General features: G+C 32.2%; 2 protein-coding genes across 15 annotated transcripts in view; one reads left to right on the top strand and one right to left on the bottom strand.

The window, feature by feature from the left end:
* LOC127712260 (neural cell adhesion molecule 1-B-like) overlaps positions 1-23,775 on the bottom strand; it is a 210,506-nt gene that overhangs the window by 113,666 nt on the left and 73,065 nt on the right. The window contains exons 1-14 of one of the 7 annotated variants that reach the window (XM_052218615.1): positions 21,770-21,812; positions 19,004-19,068; positions 17,892-18,197; positions 16,302-16,583; positions 15,161-15,424; positions 13,874-14,170; positions 13,042-13,365; positions 12,030-12,308; positions 11,713-11,811; positions 10,608-10,635; positions 10,123-10,154; positions 9,512-9,703; positions 8,347-8,393; positions 7,379-7,712 (exon numbers count right to left, since the gene is read on the bottom strand). In XM_052218615.1, coding sequence (XP_052074575.1) covers positions 7,524-7,712; positions 8,347-8,393; positions 9,512-9,703; positions 10,123-10,154; positions 10,608-10,635; positions 11,713-11,811; positions 12,030-12,308; positions 13,042-13,365; positions 13,874-14,170; positions 15,161-15,424; positions 16,302-16,583; positions 17,892-18,197; positions 19,004-19,046 — 2,382 coding nt within the window. In that variant the 5' untranslated portion in view covers positions 19,047-19,068; positions 21,770-21,812 and the 3' untranslated portion in view covers positions 7,379-7,523. Of the gene's footprint in view, positions 1-7,378; positions 7,713-8,346; positions 8,394-9,511; positions 9,704-10,122; positions 10,155-10,607; positions 10,636-11,712; positions 11,812-12,029; positions 12,309-13,041; positions 13,366-13,873; positions 14,171-15,160; positions 15,425-16,301; positions 16,584-17,891; positions 18,198-19,003; positions 19,069-21,769; positions 21,813-23,775 lie in introns of those variants that run through there. The other 6 variants (XM_052218610.1, XM_052218611.1, XM_052218608.1 and 3 more) reach the window with 6 other exon arrangements.
* Positions 1-23,775, top strand: part of LOC127712269 (uncharacterized) — a 138,022-nt gene that overhangs the window by 97,996 nt on the left and 16,251 nt on the right. The gene's annotated exons all lie outside the window — the stretch shown is intronic.

Genomic DNA, 23,775 nt, shown 5'->3' with positions numbered 1-23,775 from the left:
AAATGATATCTGGTGTGATTATATTCCTGCATATCAAATAACGATTCCTTATATTCAGATATGAAGCTTACCACACATTTTCGTTTGAAATAAAAAAAGAATGGCTCTCAATTGGGCGATAAATGTGCAGACAGGGTATCGATATTAACTGATTATTTGGATGGAAGTTTATCATAGGTAGCTATCCCTACCATGAAATGCTTTGTTGTCAAGTGCACATGCACATTGATTTCAGTTTTAATTACCATTGATGTTCAGTGCACAGGATATGTGGTTATCGTTTGTTGACACCAGATTTTAAACAAAGTGTCAATTAAAGTCCGCCGTATGCCCGTCAGCAATGTGAAAAACCAATATCATGTAATGGTTATAACAGGCTCGAAAAAAATATATGAAACGATTCGAACTAACGGCCTAATTTATAACAAAAGACTTAATCCAATAAGAAAATAATATGATAGACATGTACAAACGACAACCACTGATTACCGGCTCTTGACTGTAAACAGACACATAAAGAATTTAGCGGGATTAAACATTTTTGTGAGCGTTCAACAAGAGCTATCTTACAAGCAAACAACCCCAAACTTTAAATTATAAAGGCATACACAACAAACAGCGAGGCGCGAACTTTGCTATTTACATTTTGGTATGAACTCTTTCAGTTCACATAATTATCCTTGATTTTTTTTATCGACAAATGGAAAATATGGATAATTAAATAGGCACAAGTTTATCAATATGATACATTTTATAGAGATTTTTTTCAATAAACATATTTAGTGAAATAGATAAATAAAACAGACCTTCAGACGTATTTGATCCAACAGTATCATTATACAAGACTAAGTTTAAAAAATCCTTTTCTTGTTCATTTGAATAAGTGCTATCAAAACTTTAAAGTGAGTCGTCATATATGTAGTATAAAATATTTGGAATATAATAAGTATTTAGTAAATTATTTATACATATAAATGTTTGTGGTTTTCGAGGTCAAGCACTGAAGATGTTAAGTCTAGCCCTCCATACTCCAAACTCCACACTAAGATTTACGACAAAAGGGACGACTTTTCGTTCCATATTGTTAATTTTCCCTTTTTGAATGGTGATGTTCCTTTGACACTATCTTACGGTGTTTCTATTTCACAACTAGTTCGCTATGCCCGTGTCTGTTGTGACGTTTTTGATTTTAACGAACGTAATCTATGTATTACTGGTAAATTATTAAGCCAGGGATTTCGTTACCACAAATTACTTAAAACCTTTACTAAATTCTGCCATAGATATAAAGATTTGGTTTTGATGTTTGGTTGTACCTGTAGAAAACTTATTTCAAACGGGATAGCACATCCTCATTATTACGGAAATGTTATTTACGGTGCCCGGAAATTTAGAAACGATCCTGGTAAACTTATCGATCCTTTAAATAAACTTATCCTTAATGTTACCAATTCAACACTGTAATTATATCACTGAATATTGTTTTTATTGGTATAAATATTGATTTTGTAAATTAAAGCAAACTAAATATAATTGTTATATACATATACACATTCATGGATATACAATATGTCGATGCCTGTATCTTGGCATTGTACAAGGTCATGTTTTTCTCTGACTGTTTATGATGTCTTTACACTAAATCCATTGGATGTTGGATGTGTACTGATTGATAATTTAGTCTTAGATGCATGATTTTTTTTATTAGTTGTTAGTGGCTTTCAGTAACTGCGAGTACTCTCAGATCTGTACTTAGTGTCTTTTTGTTGTTAGGATGTACAAGTACCCGTCCACGTCCACTTGTATTTGTAGTATTTGTATTTTTATCAATCTGACGATTTAAGCCTTTTTCAACTGATTTTTATAGTTCGTTCTTATGTTGTACTGTTACACCACTGTCCCAGGTTAGATGAGGGTTGGGATCCCGCTAACATGTTTAACCCCGCCACATTCTCTATGTATGTGCCTGTCCCAAGTCAGGAGCCTATAATTCAGTGGTTGTCGTTTGTGTATGTGTTACATATTTGTTTTTCGTTCATTTTTTGTACATAAATTAGGCCGTTAGTTTTTCTCGTTTGAATTGTTTTACATTGTCATTTCGGGGCCTTTTATAGCTGACTATGCGGTATGGGCTTTGCTCATTGTTGAAGGCCGTGCGGTGACCTATAGTTGTTAATTTCTATGTCATTTTGGTCTCTTGTGGAGAGTTGTCTCATTAGCAATCATACCACATCTTCTTTTTTATACTTTATGTTTAAAGTAAAAAACTTGACTTTCCGTCTTTAACGCTGTACTGTTTAGTCTGTACATATATTGGTTACGATGAACAATATATTTATTTTAAATTTGTTAAACCTGGTATTCTAAGTTGAACGAAACAACGTATTCGCTTCTGTAATCGTTCTATTTAATCATTATGTACCTTTAACACTAAACATTAGTGTCTTAAAAAGTTTTCAAGTGTAAAGCTTCAAAATCACTGTATTAAACGTGAATATAGACACACTGGTCATTTGATACGTCTATTTGACAAGATCAGTTCTAGTCTTCAGTGCGACGATATACGAGGGATCAAGGTCAATATATATATATTTGTCGTGTTGGATATATTGAATATACAGCGTTTACGAACCATTGAGTCATTAAACCTTTATCTACAAATATATAATCATTACTAATTTGTAATTGAACCTTCCTGACACGAAGAAAATCTGAGTGATATAGCGTAAAACTGTTATACAATGGCATATCTGCAAATATAACCATTATTCGTTCAGTGTATATTCATTTGTTTGTGTTAATAAGTCTTTTGATTGAGTTAAGCCATTTCAATTGATATTTCATACTGCATTTGTTTGCAACTGTCCCAAGTCAGGATATGTGGTTATTGTTTGTTGATGTGGTTTCTCGACAGTCGTTTCTCGTTTTGTGAATAGATTAGACCGTTGGTTCTCCCGTTTGAATGATTTTACATTAGTCATTTTTGGAGCCCTTTATAGCTTGCTGTTCGATGGGAGCCAAGGCTGCGTGTTGAAGACCGTACTTTGACCTATAATGGTTTACTTTTACAAATTGTAACTTGGATGGAGAGTTGTCTCATTGGTACACACAAATGACCAAAATGGATAGACATGTAATTGTATATCTAACCATCAATACATTCAGTCGATGTTTGAATTAAGCTAATGTACAAAGTACACTATTCTTTTGAATGATCTTCCTCGATAAATGTGTATACACAGACATTGACACATTGTTTGTTCAAGAATTTTATATTACTCTGAATAAAAAAGTTGTCGATAAAGCCATGTCAATAGACCTGCTTGCTCCATTTGGAATTCATGAGTTTCAGTCCACTGTTTAATATTCGTTTTTATAATATATTAATATATGTATTTATATCTGCAAGAAAAATAATTAGTCGAACAGCGATTGTTGTACTGGCATTTGAAATCCTGCTTCAAGATACGGAAATATAAAATACCCGGTCATTGGTCAATTAATTTATATTTCGTCGTATTTTCGCCAAAGTCGCTGTTAGGAACAGCAAATTCCTAGATGTGTTTTCAATCACAGAACTCATACCACATCTTCTTTTTTTATATCAAAACAGAAAGAAAAGATAATGATGCTCTGTGTTGGTATTTATTATTCATGTTGTCATCACATCTTCGAAAACATGATCCACATTCTCTGGCAGTTTGTTTTGTTTCATCCAATGAGTTTGTTGTTTAAATTTCTATCTTTGTATTATGAAACTTATGTTTATATAATAACCCGCTAGGTTCATTGCACGCGACCTAGGAATTTAAAAGTGTTTTTGATTTAATCAGATGCAACAGCCTATTACTTATATAAATTATATGATATCAAAATCTCTAAAATATCATATTATCTAGATCAAACTTTATTAAGATAAAGGACAAAAACACTACTTTTTGAAGTATTTATTTGAAAGATTAGTCAACTGTTATATACTAAGAGGAACTACATGAAAGTTTTATAATTGATTAAATTAAAATTCGTCAGATAAATTATTTTAATGAAATTTTCGTCATGTCAGCAGTAAATTCATTATCATGATTATTGTATGAAATCATTGTAAAATTAAGTAAAAAGCCCATTTTCGCTATGTTAGAAAACGCGTTTACTATTCTGTTAAGGGTTTGGGAAGCTTTTACGAAATTTTGAAAAGAAATAATTAGAAACGACTATTAAAAGTCTGCATATTTAAAAGGAAGGTGTTCAAGTATCGTGAGGAGTTTAGTAATTTAAACAAACAAAAGACCTTGATATACGAAATGATTTGAGCAAGTCTACATAAATTTGTGAGGCACGTACCGTGACAAATCATAAGATCATTGCCTATTTCAGCAACCTTAATTTATATTCATTAATTGTATATGGCATTGTATATCATCGACAAAGATAAAACACTCAACAGAGGAAGACCAAAAGAGATATAATAGGTATAACTTATAATGCATGTTAACAAAAACTAATAAAATGATATCTCAGATGAACGCCACTAGTCTTTTTCCATTTCTAGCTAACAGGGTTGCATTTATGTTTCAAATCCTACTTATTTTAAATCATTTGTATGGTAAATGATGATCAAAAAGGCATTAATACAATATGCATTTCATTTACAAAGAGTATCTTTTTAAAGGCAACTGCCTGATTACAGTAATGAGAAATAAAAACAAACTTATCATTGGATATCTAAATTTAAATATTATTGTCAATAGACTATTTAAACATGTGTTAACATGGTTAAGGGCAATCGTAATCGGGCTTACATCCCAGCTCCTTTGTTTTACCAGGGGTGATCTGAGCCGGATCACCCCTGCCAGATCACCCTAGCTTGTGTTTCTTTGTTCTGCATGCTTTCCTTTGTTCTGTAACATTTAGGCCGGAATGTCAAATCCACAATAAAACTTAGAAATATTGTGTCCGGGGCTCATAAAGGTTATATAATATATAGTAATATATAAAGTATATTATAAATCAATATCAATATTTGTGTCATTTGTGTAGGGTCTATCTGGCACCCTATTTGGGAAACCTGTGTAAAATTAAACAGACTTAACGTTTTGCACAACAACTGATGAATTATATGCAGCAACTTGTGGTAATCCAAACGGAATTCTAAACAATTCTTTAGATTTGTTTCACAATATTTCAGTAATTTTAAAACGAATCTTTATTGCTCGACACTATTATTCACCATGCTCTTTTCAAAGATTGAATACATAGTCTTATTAAATAGAACTTTTCATAAAAACTTGAAATGTTGTTAAACATGCATATTTAAGTCCAGGCAAATTATTACCATATAAAATTATCACACTGATTCCAAAAAATAAAGAAATGAAAATGATGACATCAAAATGATGGACGTTTTGATCGACAACATATATGTTGACATTCAATTAGTGATATTTCATGAAACAGTCGGTATTCAAAAGAAAACGTATTGTGCTACTAGTCGACTTGTTTTTGTACAAATATGATGCAGAATTCATACACAACATTCTAAAATAAAAAAAAAAACAATGAACTTCCCGCCAAGAACTTTAATTTTTTTCCAGGAATATTGATGATGTTTTAACAAATATCCGAGTTAACTTGAAATAAAGGATTCTGCCAAAAGTAGATATTCATCTTCATATTTAGTTCCTTTCCTCGGCAGATTTGACCATACATTGATATTCTCGTCTTTATATGTCTGTTTAGTCGCATATCTCCGTATTTTTTTTATCGTTGTTACGCAACAATGACTTTCACATGCTAAGGATTAAACATGCATGATGACGGTTAATAAAGAAAAGAGTATTGAACGGACGAAATCAATAATACATAATTCATTTTGTTTTACACAGATCTCGAACTGAAATATATGACGAACTGTCTATATTCTTTCATCTTATGGAGATGACTTTTTCAATTTCTACGTTACTGTTTTTTCAAGCTGACTTTATATTTACTTGATTCAAAAGGGTAGGCCCCTGACACTAACACTGAGTTACCAGGATAAACGACCGAAAATATGCACTTTACCATTTTTCCTGGCACCATAACGATTTAAAAACGTCAATATGTTAATAAGCCAATGGTATCCTGTGACGAATTGTGTCATTGACTGAATTTAATCTCGATTCAACTTGCAGTTGATGTATAAATAGAAGGAGCCAATCACCCTGTTTATGCACTCATTGCATATCTCTCATTTAAGAGACCATTCGCGTCCTGTCGTTTTTGCTTTACCATTCAAACTATTGTCACGGATTCAATGAACATGCATTTGTAAATGCCTAAACCAAGTAAGGAGTATGACAGTTGTTATCCAGTCGTTTGAAGTGTTTGAACTTTTGATTTTTCCATTTGATAAGGGACTTTCCTTTTTGAATTTTCCTAGGAGTTCAGTATTTTTGTGATTTAATTTTTTTTACCGTTAAATATTATCTTTGTCACAGAGGAACAATGATATCTACAATTTTCTAACCCTCGTTTTAGTCCCTTTTCCTTTATTTTATAATTTGTACATGTCATGGCAAACATGACGGGTAACGTTGGCGTAGAAGGGTCTTGTTACCCCACGAGTGTTTCATATGGAGGTAACCTTGCTCAGGTTTAAGTTTTTCGTGAAGAAACTTATGAGCTTGTTCGACTTTTATTCATTCTTTGCATTGTCATTGTAATTTTTTCTGCAACTTTGAATTATCTGCTTGGTATCTTCCGTCTCTATTGTTGATTATTTTGCTGTAGTATGGTATTGCTATTTTGCAATTTGAACGAATGCAATCCCTGGATCTGTTATTGATTTTCATAACCAAAAAATCAAACGAAATTTAAAAAAACATTCGCCATTCTCTACGTTGAAACAGTTTAAATAATGATAATGGTTAGCATGTGGAATGGAATAAAAGATAAGGAATACAGAACACCGGATTGCAGATCATTATTTGAACCAGATAATTATTGGTATTTGAGTAGTTTTTGTTAATCTGTCTATTATAAACCTTGTTAGCGCTAAATTCTCCCCGTGACATTTTTATAAACCTTAACAATATGGATCTTTTAAGCTAAAAATAACATATAAAACACTTTTGCAACTCTATGTTTTGGTTGGAGTTTTGTTGCCTAGTCTTTAGTTTTCTATGTTGCATTTTTAAACGATATTTTGTTCGTCGTCTTTCGTTTTGTTAAATGATAATTATCAGAAGTTCAGAATGTCCTCTTATCATCTTTTTATATTCAAATTCAAATGTATTGAAAATAACTGCAAATGACAATATCAATTCTGTAAAATAAGATAATGATAAGAAGTATGTTTTTCTTATAAAAACGAAGAACTATTAAATAATACAAAAAGGCGAAAGATATATATTTTTTTTTTGATAATTATTTTTACACATAAAAAAACAAACGCAACATACATTATGAAGAAAGAAATAATTGAAACATTAACACAATACAAAAAAAAAAAAAACCAGATTTTGTATTTTTCACTCTTCATATTTCTACATCGCACATGCTTGTGGAGTGGAGTCATTGTCACTTTCTCTGTGACTATCTGCGTATGAACATACTTTTTTTGAGAAATCTATGTCAACATAATTTGTTCTGTTTTCACTACCATGAATGTGAAACTTGTATTCGTTTGGTTTTGGTTCAAAGCTAACTTCAATATAGCTAAGTCTATCAGGACCCTAGAATAAAAAGAAGAATGCATATTCAAATAGTTTATAATATTGTATATTTGACATCACTTCCCCTCCTCCCCATAAAAGTATCCCCCCCCCCCAAAAAAAAAAAAACCAAGTTTAGTAATATTTGTCTTTTCTATCATTTCTTCCGCTGTTTTTTTACTGCTGTAAGTAGTTCGGGCGTCATCACGAATTGGCTGACCGTTATTAGAAATCTGATTCACAAATGACAATGTATATGTTCAATTTTCAACACAATCCCGTTTTCTAGTCCCCGAATCTGACATACCAATGAAGACTTATCATTCACCAGGTTTGAGCATCACGATGAATGCCACATGTGGATCAGGATCTACCTACCCTTCCAGAGCACATTAAATCATCCCTAGTTATTGTTTGGGTTCGCGTTTCCCCGTTTTTTTATCTTCAGTCTTTCGTGTTTGACGTTGTGTTATCTGTCTTTGTTTTTTTTTGACATATCGTGGTCATTAACCGAATTAAGAGTCCGAATGTCTCTTTTTTGTAATGTTTTGTTTATTAAAGTTTCATTTGATATTCCATGCCACATTGCTGATAGATTTTGCGAAATGTATATGAAAAAAAGAGTAAAAAATTGCAATCTTTATGTAAAGTATACCTTCTTTGTCGCAGTGTTCACAGTTCCGCTAGCCTGCCCAACAGAAGCTACAATAGCAATTCCCTTGATAAAATAATATCATTTAAAGAATAAAATTTCACTATAACTTGTTACTCCCCCCATAATACCAGGAGGTTCATCCTGCAGTATGATCACGTGCGCATTCAACATATCGTTGTTCAACTAGAAATGAATGTCTGATGATCTTTTTATTTAAATGCAGACAATTGTGAGCTTAATAAATCTATGAAGCGTGAAGTGTTCTGCACATCTTTGTAGCACAGGGCCGAATCATGAATCCGCTAGCTGCTGGTGTGCTGTTTCAAGTAGTTATCGAGAGTATAATCAACTAAGGAATTAAATATTTGGTACTGTTAATTTTTATAAAATGCCTTTCTTAATTTAAAATCATTTGAAATAATAATAGTTTGTATAGCTCATTGTGCAGGTTGTTCTGTACGATTCGGATGCAAGAATGTTTTACAGTGTTGTTTCCATTTTGTCCACCCTAGTTTTAATATTTTGCAAAAATAAAATCGATACTACACACACTTGGTTTTTTTTAACACCACAACATATATGTGTCTTTATATACTAGCAACATGTCTTTACAATATTTGATCTGAATAGTCGTAACATATGTCATTTCACCGATTGCGTCCTTTTCCCGATTGCGACAATATGAAAACAACCTCATTATTGATGGGACGGAGTGGGGATTGTCATAGCGGGTAAAAGATACGTTGAATGTATCAGAAACGATTATTATCTGGCACACCCGGTAACGCACCGTGTAGTAGTGATGCAATTTCATCACCTTTTATTGTTAACTGTACACTAAAATAAAATCAAATAATGAGTAAAACAGTTTCAAGATACAACTAAAGGTATATCAATTATTTCTTTCAAAGATCTTTACAGAAATGATACTAATATGATTGAATTAGAAAATTCGAAAGTATTTATCATTATGCCAGACATTAGAGAGCGATGGTATAGTACTAATTAATACAAATTATGTAATTATCTATATATAATACATGAAATAAAACATATCCAATTAAATCGAGCTGGAGCAGTACAGAATCTCAAATACAAATATAATAATGTAAAAATGACGTAATTCATGTAAGTCACATGAAGTTAAAACATTTCACAATCTAACCTGCATTCTCTTTGCGGTTTTCAAGATAGTTTCGTTTCCGTTTTGGTGTTGTTGAATAGGAGACGGTCTGTCCTATGGTAAGATTTGCTCGTCTGTCGATAGAAGAATATACAGGAACATCTAAGTTCTGTGCGACTGCATTCGGTTCTATGTTGTTCTGCATCTCGTTGTTTTCAACAGCCCCAACGCCAACTTTAAAATAAAACACTTGAAATGTAAAACTAGATGAAAATGAACTTATAAATTATATTTACAAAAGGGGTTGTTTCAACATGTACCTATCAAACGACCATCTGTGATTGTACTTAATTGTTTTCTTATTCAATTGAACTTTACAGTTTTGCAGGAACGACTTATATTAAAGACATAACACATTGCAAATGCAAATTAAATCTTCTTGCAAGTGCCCAATATCAGAACAAGTTTGACCGTTAAAGGAATTTGTTAAGGGAGGACACTTGCAATCTATATTTCTAACATAGAATTAGCAATATTATCTACCAATCTCAATTAGAATAAAATTTCTAAATATATATTTATATATATTCATAAAAAAGATAATACTCAGTTTATTTATTTTGCATTATATTACAGTAAGGTGTAAAGCATACCTTCGTAAATGAATTGCTGCCTTTTGAAGCAACTAAAAATTTAAAAAAAAAAAAAAAAACATTATTTTTAAATATGGTTAGATAAATTAAATTAATGTTGATGAGAGAAACATGCTACATGTATGTTCTTATGTTGTACTATCACATCACTGTCCCAGGTTATGGAAGCTTGTGCGCAACCCTGGTCACATTATGAATGTGCTTGCTCCAAGTCAGAAGCCTGCAATTTGCTTGTTGTCGTTTGTCTGTGTATCACGTTTGTTTTTTGTTCATTATTTTATACATATGATAGGCCGTAAGTTTTCTTGTTTAAAATTGTTTTGCATTTTTCATTTCGGGTGCTGTTATAACTGACTATCCAGTATGGGTTTTTGATGATTGTTGAAAGCTGTATTGTAACCTTTAGTTGTTAATTTCTGTGTTATGTGTCATTAAGACGTTATTTCCTTGGCAATACTATCTATGATAATTGAAGGAAAGCCTACCTGATTCTCTCAAGTGCACTTAAGTTTCCTGGAAAAGTAAAATACACAATTGATATTTATGAACTAGAATACACACAATTTAGATCTTGCCTTTTCAAATTTATTCATATAAACACGTTGTTATTGATTATTTATGAATATTTACATATAGTAAATGGAAAATAAATCACTTTGATAACGTGTTTATCATTTTAGTAACGTATTATAGTAATTTTTTATTTTGTCATTGTGTACTTGTTCTATGATACATTTTGTACTCCTGTCTTTCATTTTTGCTATTAAATGTGCTTCATCTACATGCCTTCTTGTGTTTCTTTGATACATATGACTTGACTCTGTACTCATACATCCCGTCATTGTGTTATTGTTCTACGATAATTTTTGTATTCTTGTCTTTCATTTTTGCTAATATGCTTTGTTTATATACCGTTTTGTGTTTCTTTGATACATATGACGTGGCTCTGTACTTATACATGCAGTCATTGTGTTATTGTGCCATTGTAAATTTTTGTATTCTTGTCTTTCAATTTTGCTTATAAATATGCTTTTTCTATATGCCCTTTTGTCTTCTTTATTCCATATTTGTGACTTTTTATAGTAATTAAGAATTATAACACAATGTTGACTGCTGTACCACAATTTATGACATTTTTGACTATTATGTCTGTTTCTTTTGTTCACACATCGTTGTCAATATAATGGAATATGGTGCGACTGTTGATAAGTTTAGCTAGCTATAAAACAAGGTTTAATCCACCATTTCTGAAAAACGAAAATGCCTGTACCAAGTTAGGTATATGATAGTTGTTATCCATTCACTTGGTGTGTTTGAGCTTTTGATTTTGCCATTTGATTAGGGACTTTCCGTTTTGAACTTTCCTTGGAGTTCAGTATTTTTGTGATATTACTTTTTCATAATATGAGATAGTACAAACACACCTTGACATAAAAACACATTCACGCACACAATATATATTGTTGTATTTTTCTGTTTTGTCTAATAATGTACCAGAATTAATTGATGTTGCAGCCCTCTCAGTAGTATGGACATCTGCATAAACACGTCTAATTGTAGCATGAAAACTATTTGACTAAAGAAACCTACCCATTTTATACTGCCAATACAGGACACCGATTGCTATTAGAAATGGAGCAACTAATACCAAAAATACGAGTGTCTCATTGTTACTGTCTTCTGTAGATCCTAAAAGAAAATATAATCTAATATGTTCGTTATCATCTCATTATATATACATGAAATATATAATTTACTTTTGCATTACAAGTCATCGTAGAAGACTCATGCATAAACGATTCGCTCTACCTGGCGACCAAATTCGGCTCTCTCTGTTTTCTGTATTGTGTCATAGGCTTAACGTGAAGTTAAAAGAATTACAAAACCCTCTTAATAATGATGTTTACCTGTTCTGATAAGTTTCATATCTGTAAAGTTACTCGCCCCCTTTATGTTTTTGGAGTATATTCGAATGAAGTATTCAGTTCCAGGAGTAAGTCCATCGATAGAACCAGTGTACATCCCAGGATCTGAGACAGGTATTTCATTCCAGAACTGAACATCACGTCTACGATACTGGATGACGACTGACTGTGGGAATCCACCATGAAACCGTTCACGCCACTGGATAAGGACCTTACTTGTCTTTGGCATTATCTTCATAATTTCTGGTGTTTCAGGACAACCTATAGAAGCAAATACATATCATTTTAACGAAATGATGTTCGTATTTTCTTATTGTATGATGTTTCAATTTTTTGAAAGATACATGTGTTTATGGATTTGACATGCCTCTGCAATTTTAAAGCACGGCAACATATTTCTAAAGCTTATAAGTATCACTTAATTGTCACAATATATATATATATATATCAAGTCATGTACCTGTTCATCGGTGGTAATGGTAACGGCGTTCCATTTCCCACCTCAAAAATAGTATAATGAATAAAACAACCAGTGGAGCGATATTTTCATGTTCAATTAAAAAAAAAGAAAAAAACTTGAAGTTAAAGCAATCTCTTTGCACTTCTGTGCTGACATGAATTATCATTGATATGGTCATATTTATAAATTAACTGTTTACAAAACTTTTGAATTTTTGAAATACTAAGGCTTTTCTACCTCAGGAATAGATTACCTGAGCTGTATTTGGCAAAACTTTTAGGAATTTTGGCCCTCAATGCTCTTCAACTTCGTACTGTATTTGGCCTTTTTAACTTTTTTGGATTCGAGCGTCACTGAAGAGTCTTTTGTAGATGAAACGCGCGTCTGGTGTAAATACAAAATTTAATCCTGGTATTTATGATGAGTTTATTGACAGAACAATTAACTAGTAAGATAGTTACAGTGAATTCACATTTCAGAATAATAACTAAGTAAGGAAATATTACAAATATAAAGTTTAACATGATTTCTTACTTGCTGAACGAAGGAAAATGGTAAAGTTGGCTAATCCAAACTTATTTCTCAGTTTTATTGTATATGACCGGAAGTCATTTTCATTTCCTATGTTCATTGATATAACCAGTCTACTGCCATTCACCAATACAGTTTTATTATATACTTTGTCCATTACACTCATAGATTCCAGAGTATAATAGTCTTTATAGTGTTTCATATCACCATCAATAACAGAAATGTTCTCAATCTCTGGAAAACTAACAAAATCAATGGTTAGGTTGCCCATTTGATCTTTTATTCCATATTGCGTGTTATTGTTGGAGGTAACAAAATACGGTTTTCCTGGTGAAATAATAAAAATGAATGTAAGTCTTTTTCAAGGCAAACTATGTACATTTTATATTACTAAAATAAGACAACGATTGTAATCTTAAAATTTGTAATATGTTGAATCATTAAAATTCTTATCAAAACCAGTAAAACCTCGAAATAAGATAATTAAATAAATTTGAAAACAAAATGCGAAATTTAAGATATGCAATCGTTCACTAATTGTCAAAATGTTCATCTGGTGCAAGAAAATTGGTATCGTTGAAGTTATCACTGTTAAAGCCGTAGGCTCTTTTTATTCTTTCATAATTTTAGAAAAGATAGGTTATATATTACAAATTCCCTTCATTTAAGCAAGAATCTGGAAGAATTAATTTAGTGATTTTGTATAATACTTCTGGGGATTCAATAACATCACTAATCAGTTCAAATATGAGAGATTTTACAGAAGAGACATTTAAAGGAACGCTATATCAAATTGGTAGTTAACTACTTAAGCAGTATTCAACAAAATACTGACCTGGTGCATTGAGAAAATATTCCCCACGAACGAAAGAGCTGCTATCATTCAATGACACATTGTTAGAAGCTTGACAACTATAAAAACCTCTGTCGTGATGGCGATCTGTCTCTCCTTTGGTGGTTGGAAGTATAAGCCTACCACTGCCATTGTCGGGAAGATATCTGATCAGATCAGAATATTCAGACCTATGTTCCCAGAGTGTATAGATGTATTGATCTGGTACTCCATTAGCTAAACAGTTTAACTGTCTGTTATTTTCACGGTCTTCAAATGTGACATGTACCGTTGGTGGATCTGTGAATTTATAAATAGATATTGTAGTATATTGAGGCGACAGATATTTTACCAATGTTCAAATCTCATAAATCGTCATTTATTTCATGATCATGGGGAAAATGCTCTTAGATATAGAAAGGAATGACCAAAGAGTTACCTAATTATGTTAATGAACAATAGTAGGTGCAGGTATATAGTTCTACTTAATAATGGAGTCAAGGTTATACTTAGATAGCACCGTAATCAAATGTTAGTCAAGATGTTTTGTCTCGATTTGTCGCAATTATTGATTTATGCATAACTGTACATATTGTAGGTAAAACGAAGTGAATGATTGTTTTTCTTAAAGGTAACTATGCTATATACTTTTATCAAATTGCGTTTGTTTCATTTGCAGGGTTTATTCTTTTCATCAAGATAAAGTCGCGTTTTCCTCTGCTGCTACTGTTTAATGATGCATATACTTTTCAATAGACCCAATTGAATCTAACTCACTTGCTCCACTGATTTAAAAAAAAAGATTTCACCAAATTGTATGCTGCAAATTGTACAGATTTGATAATTATCTTTTTTTGTGTTTTGGTGAAATTGTTTCGTTTTAAGTATTCAATTGGGCAATTATCAGTTCTAATCTGGAGTAAAAATCAAGTACTCGTAACATAGTGACTAGACGAACATGGCCACGAGTATTCAAAATAATGTACGGCGATGACTTCAGTGTGGAGGTTTGGTTCGCTTATTTTAACAACCTGATTGTATTGAAACAGTATGTACTGAGTCATTCAATAAGGGACAATCTCGAATTGTTCCGATAAAGGTCGTTTGATAAGTTTCAACAATAGCAATTTAATACAAGGGAATATTTTCCAATTTTCTAATCTATATGCATTTCGTGGACCATGAAAATTATGCGTAGGAACATTATCATGATTGTGCATCATTTGCAATTATGTAGCTTTTGTTCAGTTAATAATTTCTTATTGTGAAATTTACAATCATGAAACTTACAATATACTTCAATGGTCACAATATCTGAAGCGATGCCGACCATATTTGCGACGGTGCATTTGTACTTTCCTGCATTTTGTCTATTGATGCTTATGATGTTTAAATACGGTGATCGCTCATCCAGTGGACGTTTATGTGGGAACATTTTCTGCCATTTCAATTCTTTTAATTCGTGGTTTGAGCTGTAGTTGCAATACAATGTCAAATCTTCTCCTTCAAGAATACCCAGGGTTTTATTCAAGGAAATCGAAACAATTGGCGGCACTATTTACAAAATAATGCATAACACGATTACAGAAAATGTTAACACAAAATTTGAGTGTAAAACAGATAAAACAACAATATAGGTTCAACATAGAATGCCTTGATAAATAATTCTTGATTTAATTGATCTACAAGTTTCATTCATTTTCGTTTTACATAACTCTTTATAAATTGTATGGGTCCAAAGCGTTCAAATTGGAAAGTTAGGGATGTATGAATACAGATAATCTTGTGAAGGGAAATGATACAAATGAAAATACCAATTAAGAAGGCATAAGGAAATTTTGTTGACCTTTTAGGGGGGTCCATTTTGGTCAATTTGGTCAAATGCTTCTGACACGACTATGTATTTTTACATTCCTGGTTTTTTTAGATATTCAGGCTCGACATTCCTGAATAATCGAAAACATTAAAAAAGGTTCGAATTTCTTTGACAAATTATTGACATGCTGCATACATGAGATAACCTACACTTACGTGCACGTTCATAGTATGCTTTTAATTATTAATGTTCCATAATGAAACGACTAATATGATTACTCACACCTAATTGAAATGTCTTATTTAAATACCTTCAAAATAACAGACAAACAAAGATATCAAGCATCACTATTGATTGTATCCAAGGCTTCACCACCAAGTTTGAAATGTATGATTATGATTCAGCAAACATTATTTCCCTGCTTTTTCTTTATAGTTTCATTAATAATACAGTAAATCTTAAATACATATACAAGGTTTTATTTTCAAATAATTCTGGTAAAGACATTTCATTTGATAACATTCCTGCGGTAAAAAAACCCAATGAAATATGGAGTGTTATGTAAGAAACAAACAAACCATGAATGTATATATATATATATTTATTAGTACTTACTGTAGACAAACAATTGAACAGTGCGCTCCATAGCATATTGTGCGATATCGCTTTTTGTCGCACATGTATAGTTTTGCAAATGGTCTTCTTGTTTTGGTTTGAATGAATAGACTAACAACGCTGTTCTTTTTTCTTCAAGAATTTTGTTGTTAACCTTCCACACTAATTTTCCATTTGGAATTCCATGAATAACAGTGCAATGTAAATCCAATACACGATTCAGATATCCGTACACGATGTGCTGAGAGTCTTCCTCTACTATCGTTAAGTTGCTTGGACTTGCTGAAGTATATTATACATTTGTATCTTTTATTAATGCTTGATTCCCCGCAAAGTTACATTATGAATCAAAAATATATATGGACAATTAATCAATTACATTCTGAAATTCATGAAACCAAGCGCAACATAAAGGGTTTTATCCAGTTTTATCTAACATAAGAAACCATTTCCAAAGTGATATTTGTTTTAGAAGAACGACTAAACATGTTCTATTTAGGATACAAATAGTTAAAGTAAAACTTATAGTACACCGACTACAATGTTTATGTAAAATTTCATATACAACATTGAGAGGAATGCCAAGCTTTGTTCTTAAGCTTGTAGTCCTATGATAAGTTGGTGACTATTTTTGTATTGTTTAAATAAATCATAACATATTTATTTTACCCGTAAATATTGTAATCGTGCAAGTTAAAATGATTAACTTCTTTTATAAAAATACATTTCAAAACCAGGCATTGGTACGTCCACTGATGTGACAATCAAATCACAAACGGTAGAGCATGAAAGAAAAAGATGTATAGCCTATTTCTTTTAACGAGTTTCTTGACTGACAATGATTATGCTAGAACTGAAAAAAGATACCAAGGTTATACTTTGGTACGCAAGACGCGTGTTTTGTCCACACAAATTCCGAAAATTCAAAACGGAAAGTCCCTAATCAAATGGCAAAAGCAAAAGCTCAAACACATCAAACGAATGGATAACAACTGTCATATTCCTGACTTGGTATAGGCATTTTCTTATGTAAAATAATGGTGGATCAGGCCTAGTTTTATAGCTAGCTGAACCTCTCACACTTGTATGACAGTCGCAAAAAATGCCATTATCTGGACAACGATGTGTGAACAAAACAAACAGACATAAAAGGTAAAAATGTCAAAATAGACTCATAAGTGACTAAAAAGTTCTCAGTTAATCTACAAATAATGATAAGATTTTCGTTTTATTTAGATTTAGTTTAGTGTGGTTGTTTTTTGCAATGTCATTGTTGCTTGTTGTTAAACGATTATCAGTCAGTTGTTCTCCTCTTCAAAGATTGAAAAAAAAATAAAAAGAAAAAAAAATGGCTTCGTCTGTCGTCAGGTGCTTATGCCAAATCTTACCTTGACAAAATAATTTAACCACTTGCAAACACAGAACAATATGTTTACAATTGTGAAGCAAACGATTGTATTTTGGTGTATTAACGGTTGATACAAATTGTTTAATTAATAAAACAGTGTGATAAGCTATGTTTTATTAAAAAAGGAACTTTTGAAAGGGAGGAGATTTTGAAGTATATGTATACCTTTTGTAAATACTTACTTCCAATTGTCAAAGTGAAGAATTCCTCCTTTAAACCTTTCAATAATCCGCCTCTAATGCATTTGTAGTGCCCTTCATCTTCACTGGAAAAATGTCGAATTTGCAAATTATACTGAAGACTCCCATTTACATGTATAATTGATAGTCTTTTGGATTTAGACAAATTGGGATCTATGATATCCCCATATCCATATGTAGTATAATTGTCTGGTCCCGTCCATACTATCGTTTTATTTGACAATTGATCACATGGTAAAATGACTGTCTCATTTTCAAAATGGTACAAAACATTTACTGCCAACAATTCTGTAATAGTTTTACTAAAATGTTTTTAAAATATCAAGACACACTATATACATTCACGTTTTAAAATAATCATACAAAATTAAAGTACATATGTAGAATTGATAATTATTAGTATATTGCGCCTGTCTCAAGCAATTAATAAGGAATTTTAGGCCTATGCTAGCCTAGCGTATTGTTTTGTTTTGTGTTCATTGGTATGTTTCAGGGTTTAGTATTGCGTCCCTTCGCTGAACTAGTATACATTAAAGGTAAGGTTCAAGCCGAAGCCCATATCCGGATGCAGGATTTTCTTGATTCGAAAGAAAACGATAAGTAGCCTTGTGCTATTTTTCTGCTCTTAGGTCGGATTGTTGTCTCATTGCTACACATCCCCCATTTCCATTCTCTATTGTTATTATCATCAACAACGTTGCTTCTTAAATCATATCATTACTAGACAATACAAGTATGATAATTTGTTTACATCTGTATCTTAACTGAAGAGGCGACTTAAGAATATATATTCAAATAAAGAGATTGGAGACAAATTGCTTTACCTGTCATGCCCTGAGTCTTTCAGTACAGTTTAACTTATAAAGAGACATGCTAGTAGACAGCCATCAAGTTCCTTTCATAAATACAGAACAGACGACTGTTAAGTTCAAAAGAGAGGCAAAATATACCAGACATTCAAATTCAAAGTTGAAAATTAACTGACAACGTCATGGCTAAAAAAGAAAAGTCAAACAGACAAACACGAGTACACAATAAAACATGAAAAATATATAATGCGACGTTTTGAAACAAACAGCGGTTTACAATCTTACCTGAAAATGTAAGGAAAAGACTCAACAGTTGTAAAATTCTCATTTTTTTGAAGGTTTGTAAATCCCTAAAAATATAGACATATAATATTTACAAGATCAGAAAAATTTGAACAACCTGTAAATTCGTTACCATTACATATTATTATATTTTTGAAAGTAGCATGAAATCAACTTCAGTTTAGGACAGTATTAAACACTTTTATACATTTATATATGTAGGACTCTAAAGTGCGATGGGAACGCTAAAGTACGATGGTCGCGCTAAAGTGCGATGGTCTGCGCTAAAGTGCGATGCCTCCATACGCTAAAGTCCGATGGTCCGCGAAAGTATAGACGTAAGAAATGTAGTTGGATTATGACGTTAACAGTCGTTTATATAAACCAAAAATGAACATGCCGGAAGATAAATTTATTTGATTAACAACTTTTAAATCAAAAGTCCATGACTTAATTAATTTAAACCTTACCGTGCATTGTCGGCTGAGGCAAATGTGTTTTTTTTCGGGTGCTGGAAGAAGACTTGTAACCTGCAGTCGACCATTTAACTATATAGATACAAAATAGTATACGCATAAGTATCCTGTATCCTGCTTCTATTGGAAGCGAACGGATACATTTAAATCATTGTTTATGTAACTTGCAGTTTATTTTGCGGTCCCCGTTAAAATATTGTCGATTTTATTGAAAAGTAACGTCGGTAAAAGTTAAAGGTACATGTTTTCATGCGTAAATTATAAGTTGTCGGCTAAAACATTAGTTTGTACATTGCAGGAAAATATAACATGTATTTGTACTCGCTACGAAAAAGGAGAAAGATCGGAGAACATCGCCTTTCTCATTTAAATTAAACCTTAAACAAATAAATGTTACATATTCCGACAATGAATGAATTTTGTATTTGTAATTTACAATGACGAATGTAAGGGAGGTGTTCACATTAGTGATAGACTGTGTGAACGGCAAGCTACACCAATTATCCAAATATTTAATACGCCCGAATTGTAAACAATTTATTTACAGGAAATATAGTATTTGGTGACACCTAAATTACCTTTCTAGCAATTATTACGTGGTCTGTCTTCTAAATTTAGAAACAGTCGCTTAAGCCTACCGGTAAATTATAAAGCCTATCACATATGTTATACCTTAGCATACTAGCTTTTGCAAAAAGACTATTTTTTAACATCCATGTACTTTAACGTTTTAAGCCCTCTAACCTTACTCTTTTTGTTCATCGCACTTTATCGTGATATACCATCGTACTTTAGCAAACAAACAACCATGGCACTTTAGCGTGAGACACCATCGTACTTTAGCGTAGACCATCGCACTTTAGCGTGACCATCGCACTTTAGAGCACCATCGAACTTTAGAGTCCTACATATATAAAAAAAAAACGAACTCCAAGGAAAATTCTATACGGAAAGTCCCTAAGCAAATGACAAACTCAAAAGCTTAAACACATCAAACGAACGGATAACAGCCTATCATATTCCTGACTTGGGTATCACCAACCCAGTAGTCAGCACTTCGGTGTTGACATGAATATCAATTATATGGTCATGTTTTATAAATTTCCAGTTACAAAACTTTGAATTTTTCGAAAAACTACGGATTTTCTTATCCCAGGAATAGATTACCTTAGCCGTATTTGGCACAAATTTTTGGAATTTTGGTTCAATGCTCTTCAACTTTGTACTTGTTTGGCGTTATAACTATTTTGATCTGAGCATCATCAGCTCAGTAGTCAGTACTTCGGTAAGGACATGATTTAACAAACTTTTCTAAAATTGTCCGTTTTTAAATTTTGAAATTATTAAGAAACTGAGGTTTCAACTCCCTCAGGCAAAGTTGACTTTAGATGAATTTGGCTATTTATTTTAGGTATTTTTGTCATATAGCTCTTCAACGGTTTCGGTACTTATACATCCTCGGATTTCAAATATTTGACTTTGAGCGTTCCTGATGAAGGTAAATCCAGAAAAGCGCTTCGGACGCATGAAATTATTAAACGTGTTGTTTTCAATTTTTTACATCACTGGGTCGATACCTCTGCTGGTGAACTATCAGTCCCCGAGGGTATCATCAGCTCAGTAGTCAGTACTTCGGTACTGACATGATTTAACAAACTTTTCTTAAATTGTCCGTTTTTAAATTTTTAAATTATTAAGAAACTAAGGTTTCAACTCCCTCAGGCAAAGTTGACTTTAGATGAATTTGGCTATTTATTTTAGGTATTTTTGTCATATAGCTCTTCAACGGTTTTGGTACTTATACATCCTCGGATTTCAAATATTTGGCTTTGAGCGTTCCTGATGAAGGTAAATCCAGAAAAGCGCTTCGGACGCATGAAATTATTAAACGTGTTGTTTTCAATTTTTTATGTAGACGAAACGCGCGTGTGGCGTATTAAATTATAATCCTGGTACCTTTGATAACTATTGATACAGGCATTTTCATATGTAGAAAATGGCGGAATAAACCTGGTTTAATAGATAGCTAAACCTCCAGCATGACAGTCGCATAAAATTCCATAATATTGACAACGATGTGTGAACATAAGATCTAATATAAGGTTCAATTTTGAGTTTGCAGTAATTTTTAACCCTCCAAAAATTACTTCAGTCTTATGTTTTCTGGAAAGTGATTCCCTCATTTTTCTTTGGATATGATGTTGTCTATCCGTTTTCACTTTTCACATGCACATATTTCTTTTCAATAAATACAGAAAATATACATATATATTTCAAAATGTAAAATACTTGCCATTACATGTATCTCTGCATCATGATACAATACTTGACTTTAATTTTTAATTTCCTCTTATAAAAGTTCAAAATAAAAAAAACACCAAATGATTTTTGTATTTCCTTCCATTCACCTTGACATTAATATTATGCAACATATGTTTAATTTCACGTTACACTAAACTGAGTTTATTTATATATTTATCATAATTATCATCATTATGATTATAATTGTTACTATGTCTGGTATTATGATAAAATCTGAAGAAAGTAACACATAAAATTGAGAATGGAAATGGGGAATGTGTCAAAGAGACAACAACCCGACCATAGAACAGACAACAGCAGAAGGTCACCAACAGGTCTTCAATGCAGCGAGAAATTCCCGCACCCGGAGGCGTCCTTCAGCTGGCCCCTAAACAAATATATATACTAGTTCAGTGATAATGAACGCCATACTAAACTCCAAATTGTACACAAGAAACTAAAATTAAAAATAATACAAGACTAACAAAGGCTAGAGGCTCCTGACTTGGGACAGGCGCAAAAATGCGGCGGGGTTAAACATGTTTATGAGATCTCAACCCTCCCCCTATACCTCTAGCCAATGTAGAAAAGTAAACGCAAAAACAATACGCACATTAAAATTCAGTTCAAGAGAAGTCCGAGTCTGATGTCAGAAGATGTAACCAAAGAAAATAAACAAAATGACAATAATACATAAATAACAACAGACTACTAGCAGTTAACTGACATGCCAGCTCCAGACTTCAATTAAACTGATTTCAATGTATGTTGGCGTTTGTATTTGTAGCAGTTCAGTGTTTTTGTTGTTCTGTTTTGTTTGAAGTAATAGGTAGTAATACGTACTTTTGGTTTTGGTGTATGCATATAAAGTCAATTGAAAACTCAGAATCCTTATTTGTTCCCCTTACATGAACTTATAGCGACATTATAGAAATTTGTATCGGATCTATAATACTTATACTAAAATTGTGTCCGTATATAATATCTTATCCTATGTGAGATATGGTTCCTATTCTATATCTCCTTCTAGAATATTTTCTATATCATATATAAGGTAATCAATTAAAACGGAGAGTTGTTACGTAATAATGTTCAGATGGCGTGAATATCGTATTTGAATAATAGCTTTGCCCCGTGCTGCGAGGCAAACATGCACATCTGATGCAATGTATTGGTACTGTTAATGTTATCACTGTAAGGTATGTCATGCTCGTAAAATAAATATGATAACATTTGTCTTTGAACATACTTTATGTTATTTTTTTCTGGTTTTTGTACTGATTTACTGTTTACTGTTACAAGTTTTACTGTTAAATTGTTATTATTGCGATATTAAGATATGATAATACAAACACATTGCTCCTGCTCATGAAAAAGAAAGAAAAGTATGATTTGTCCCTCCATAAAAGAAAACTATTGGTATCTACGTTCGTCATTTGTTTTTTGTTAATCAAAGTTTTCTTTCAAGTTGTATTTAAGAATAATTGTGTACGATATAGAAAAGTCATATGGATTGATGCTATTGCGAGTGGAAAAAGACTGAGATTGTATTAGCCCTCACAGATTTTTAAAATTTTTATCTATCCATATCTGCGTCACACCGTGCTTAGGTAGTCCACACTAACTCGTTAACTGACCTACAACATTATTTGCATGGTAATGTTTTATGAGTTTATTGGTTAACACCTCTATCTCACTTTGTTTTTCCCTTTGTAATTGTTTCTCTGTTCATAAACCAAACACAGTCTTTCTTTATTTTCTTCGATTATTTTCTCTATATTCTATACTATATTTTTTATCTGTAAGTTTTGCTGTGTATTGGTCACTCTTATCGTACCCCCCATACTCCCCTCCACTCCATCATTCACTATATATATACTATCCAGTGTTACTTTCTCTCTCTCCCTACAAATTGCCTCTCTGTTTATGTTGCTGTCTAGCAAATTGTAAGTACTATTTTTGATATACGAATCCCATGGAATTGAACAAATTTACTTG

The sequence above is a fragment of the Mytilus californianus genome, unplaced genomic scaffold (genome assembly GCF_021869535.1).
Source record: "Mytilus californianus isolate M0D057914Y unplaced genomic scaffold, xbMytCali1.0.p SCAF_8, whole genome shotgun sequence".
Classification (NCBI taxonomy): domain Eukaryota; kingdom Metazoa; phylum Mollusca; class Bivalvia; order Mytilida; family Mytilidae; genus Mytilus; species Mytilus californianus.
The sequence above is the reverse complement of the archived record's forward strand: the minus strand, read 5'-3'. Positions and strand labels throughout refer to the sequence as shown.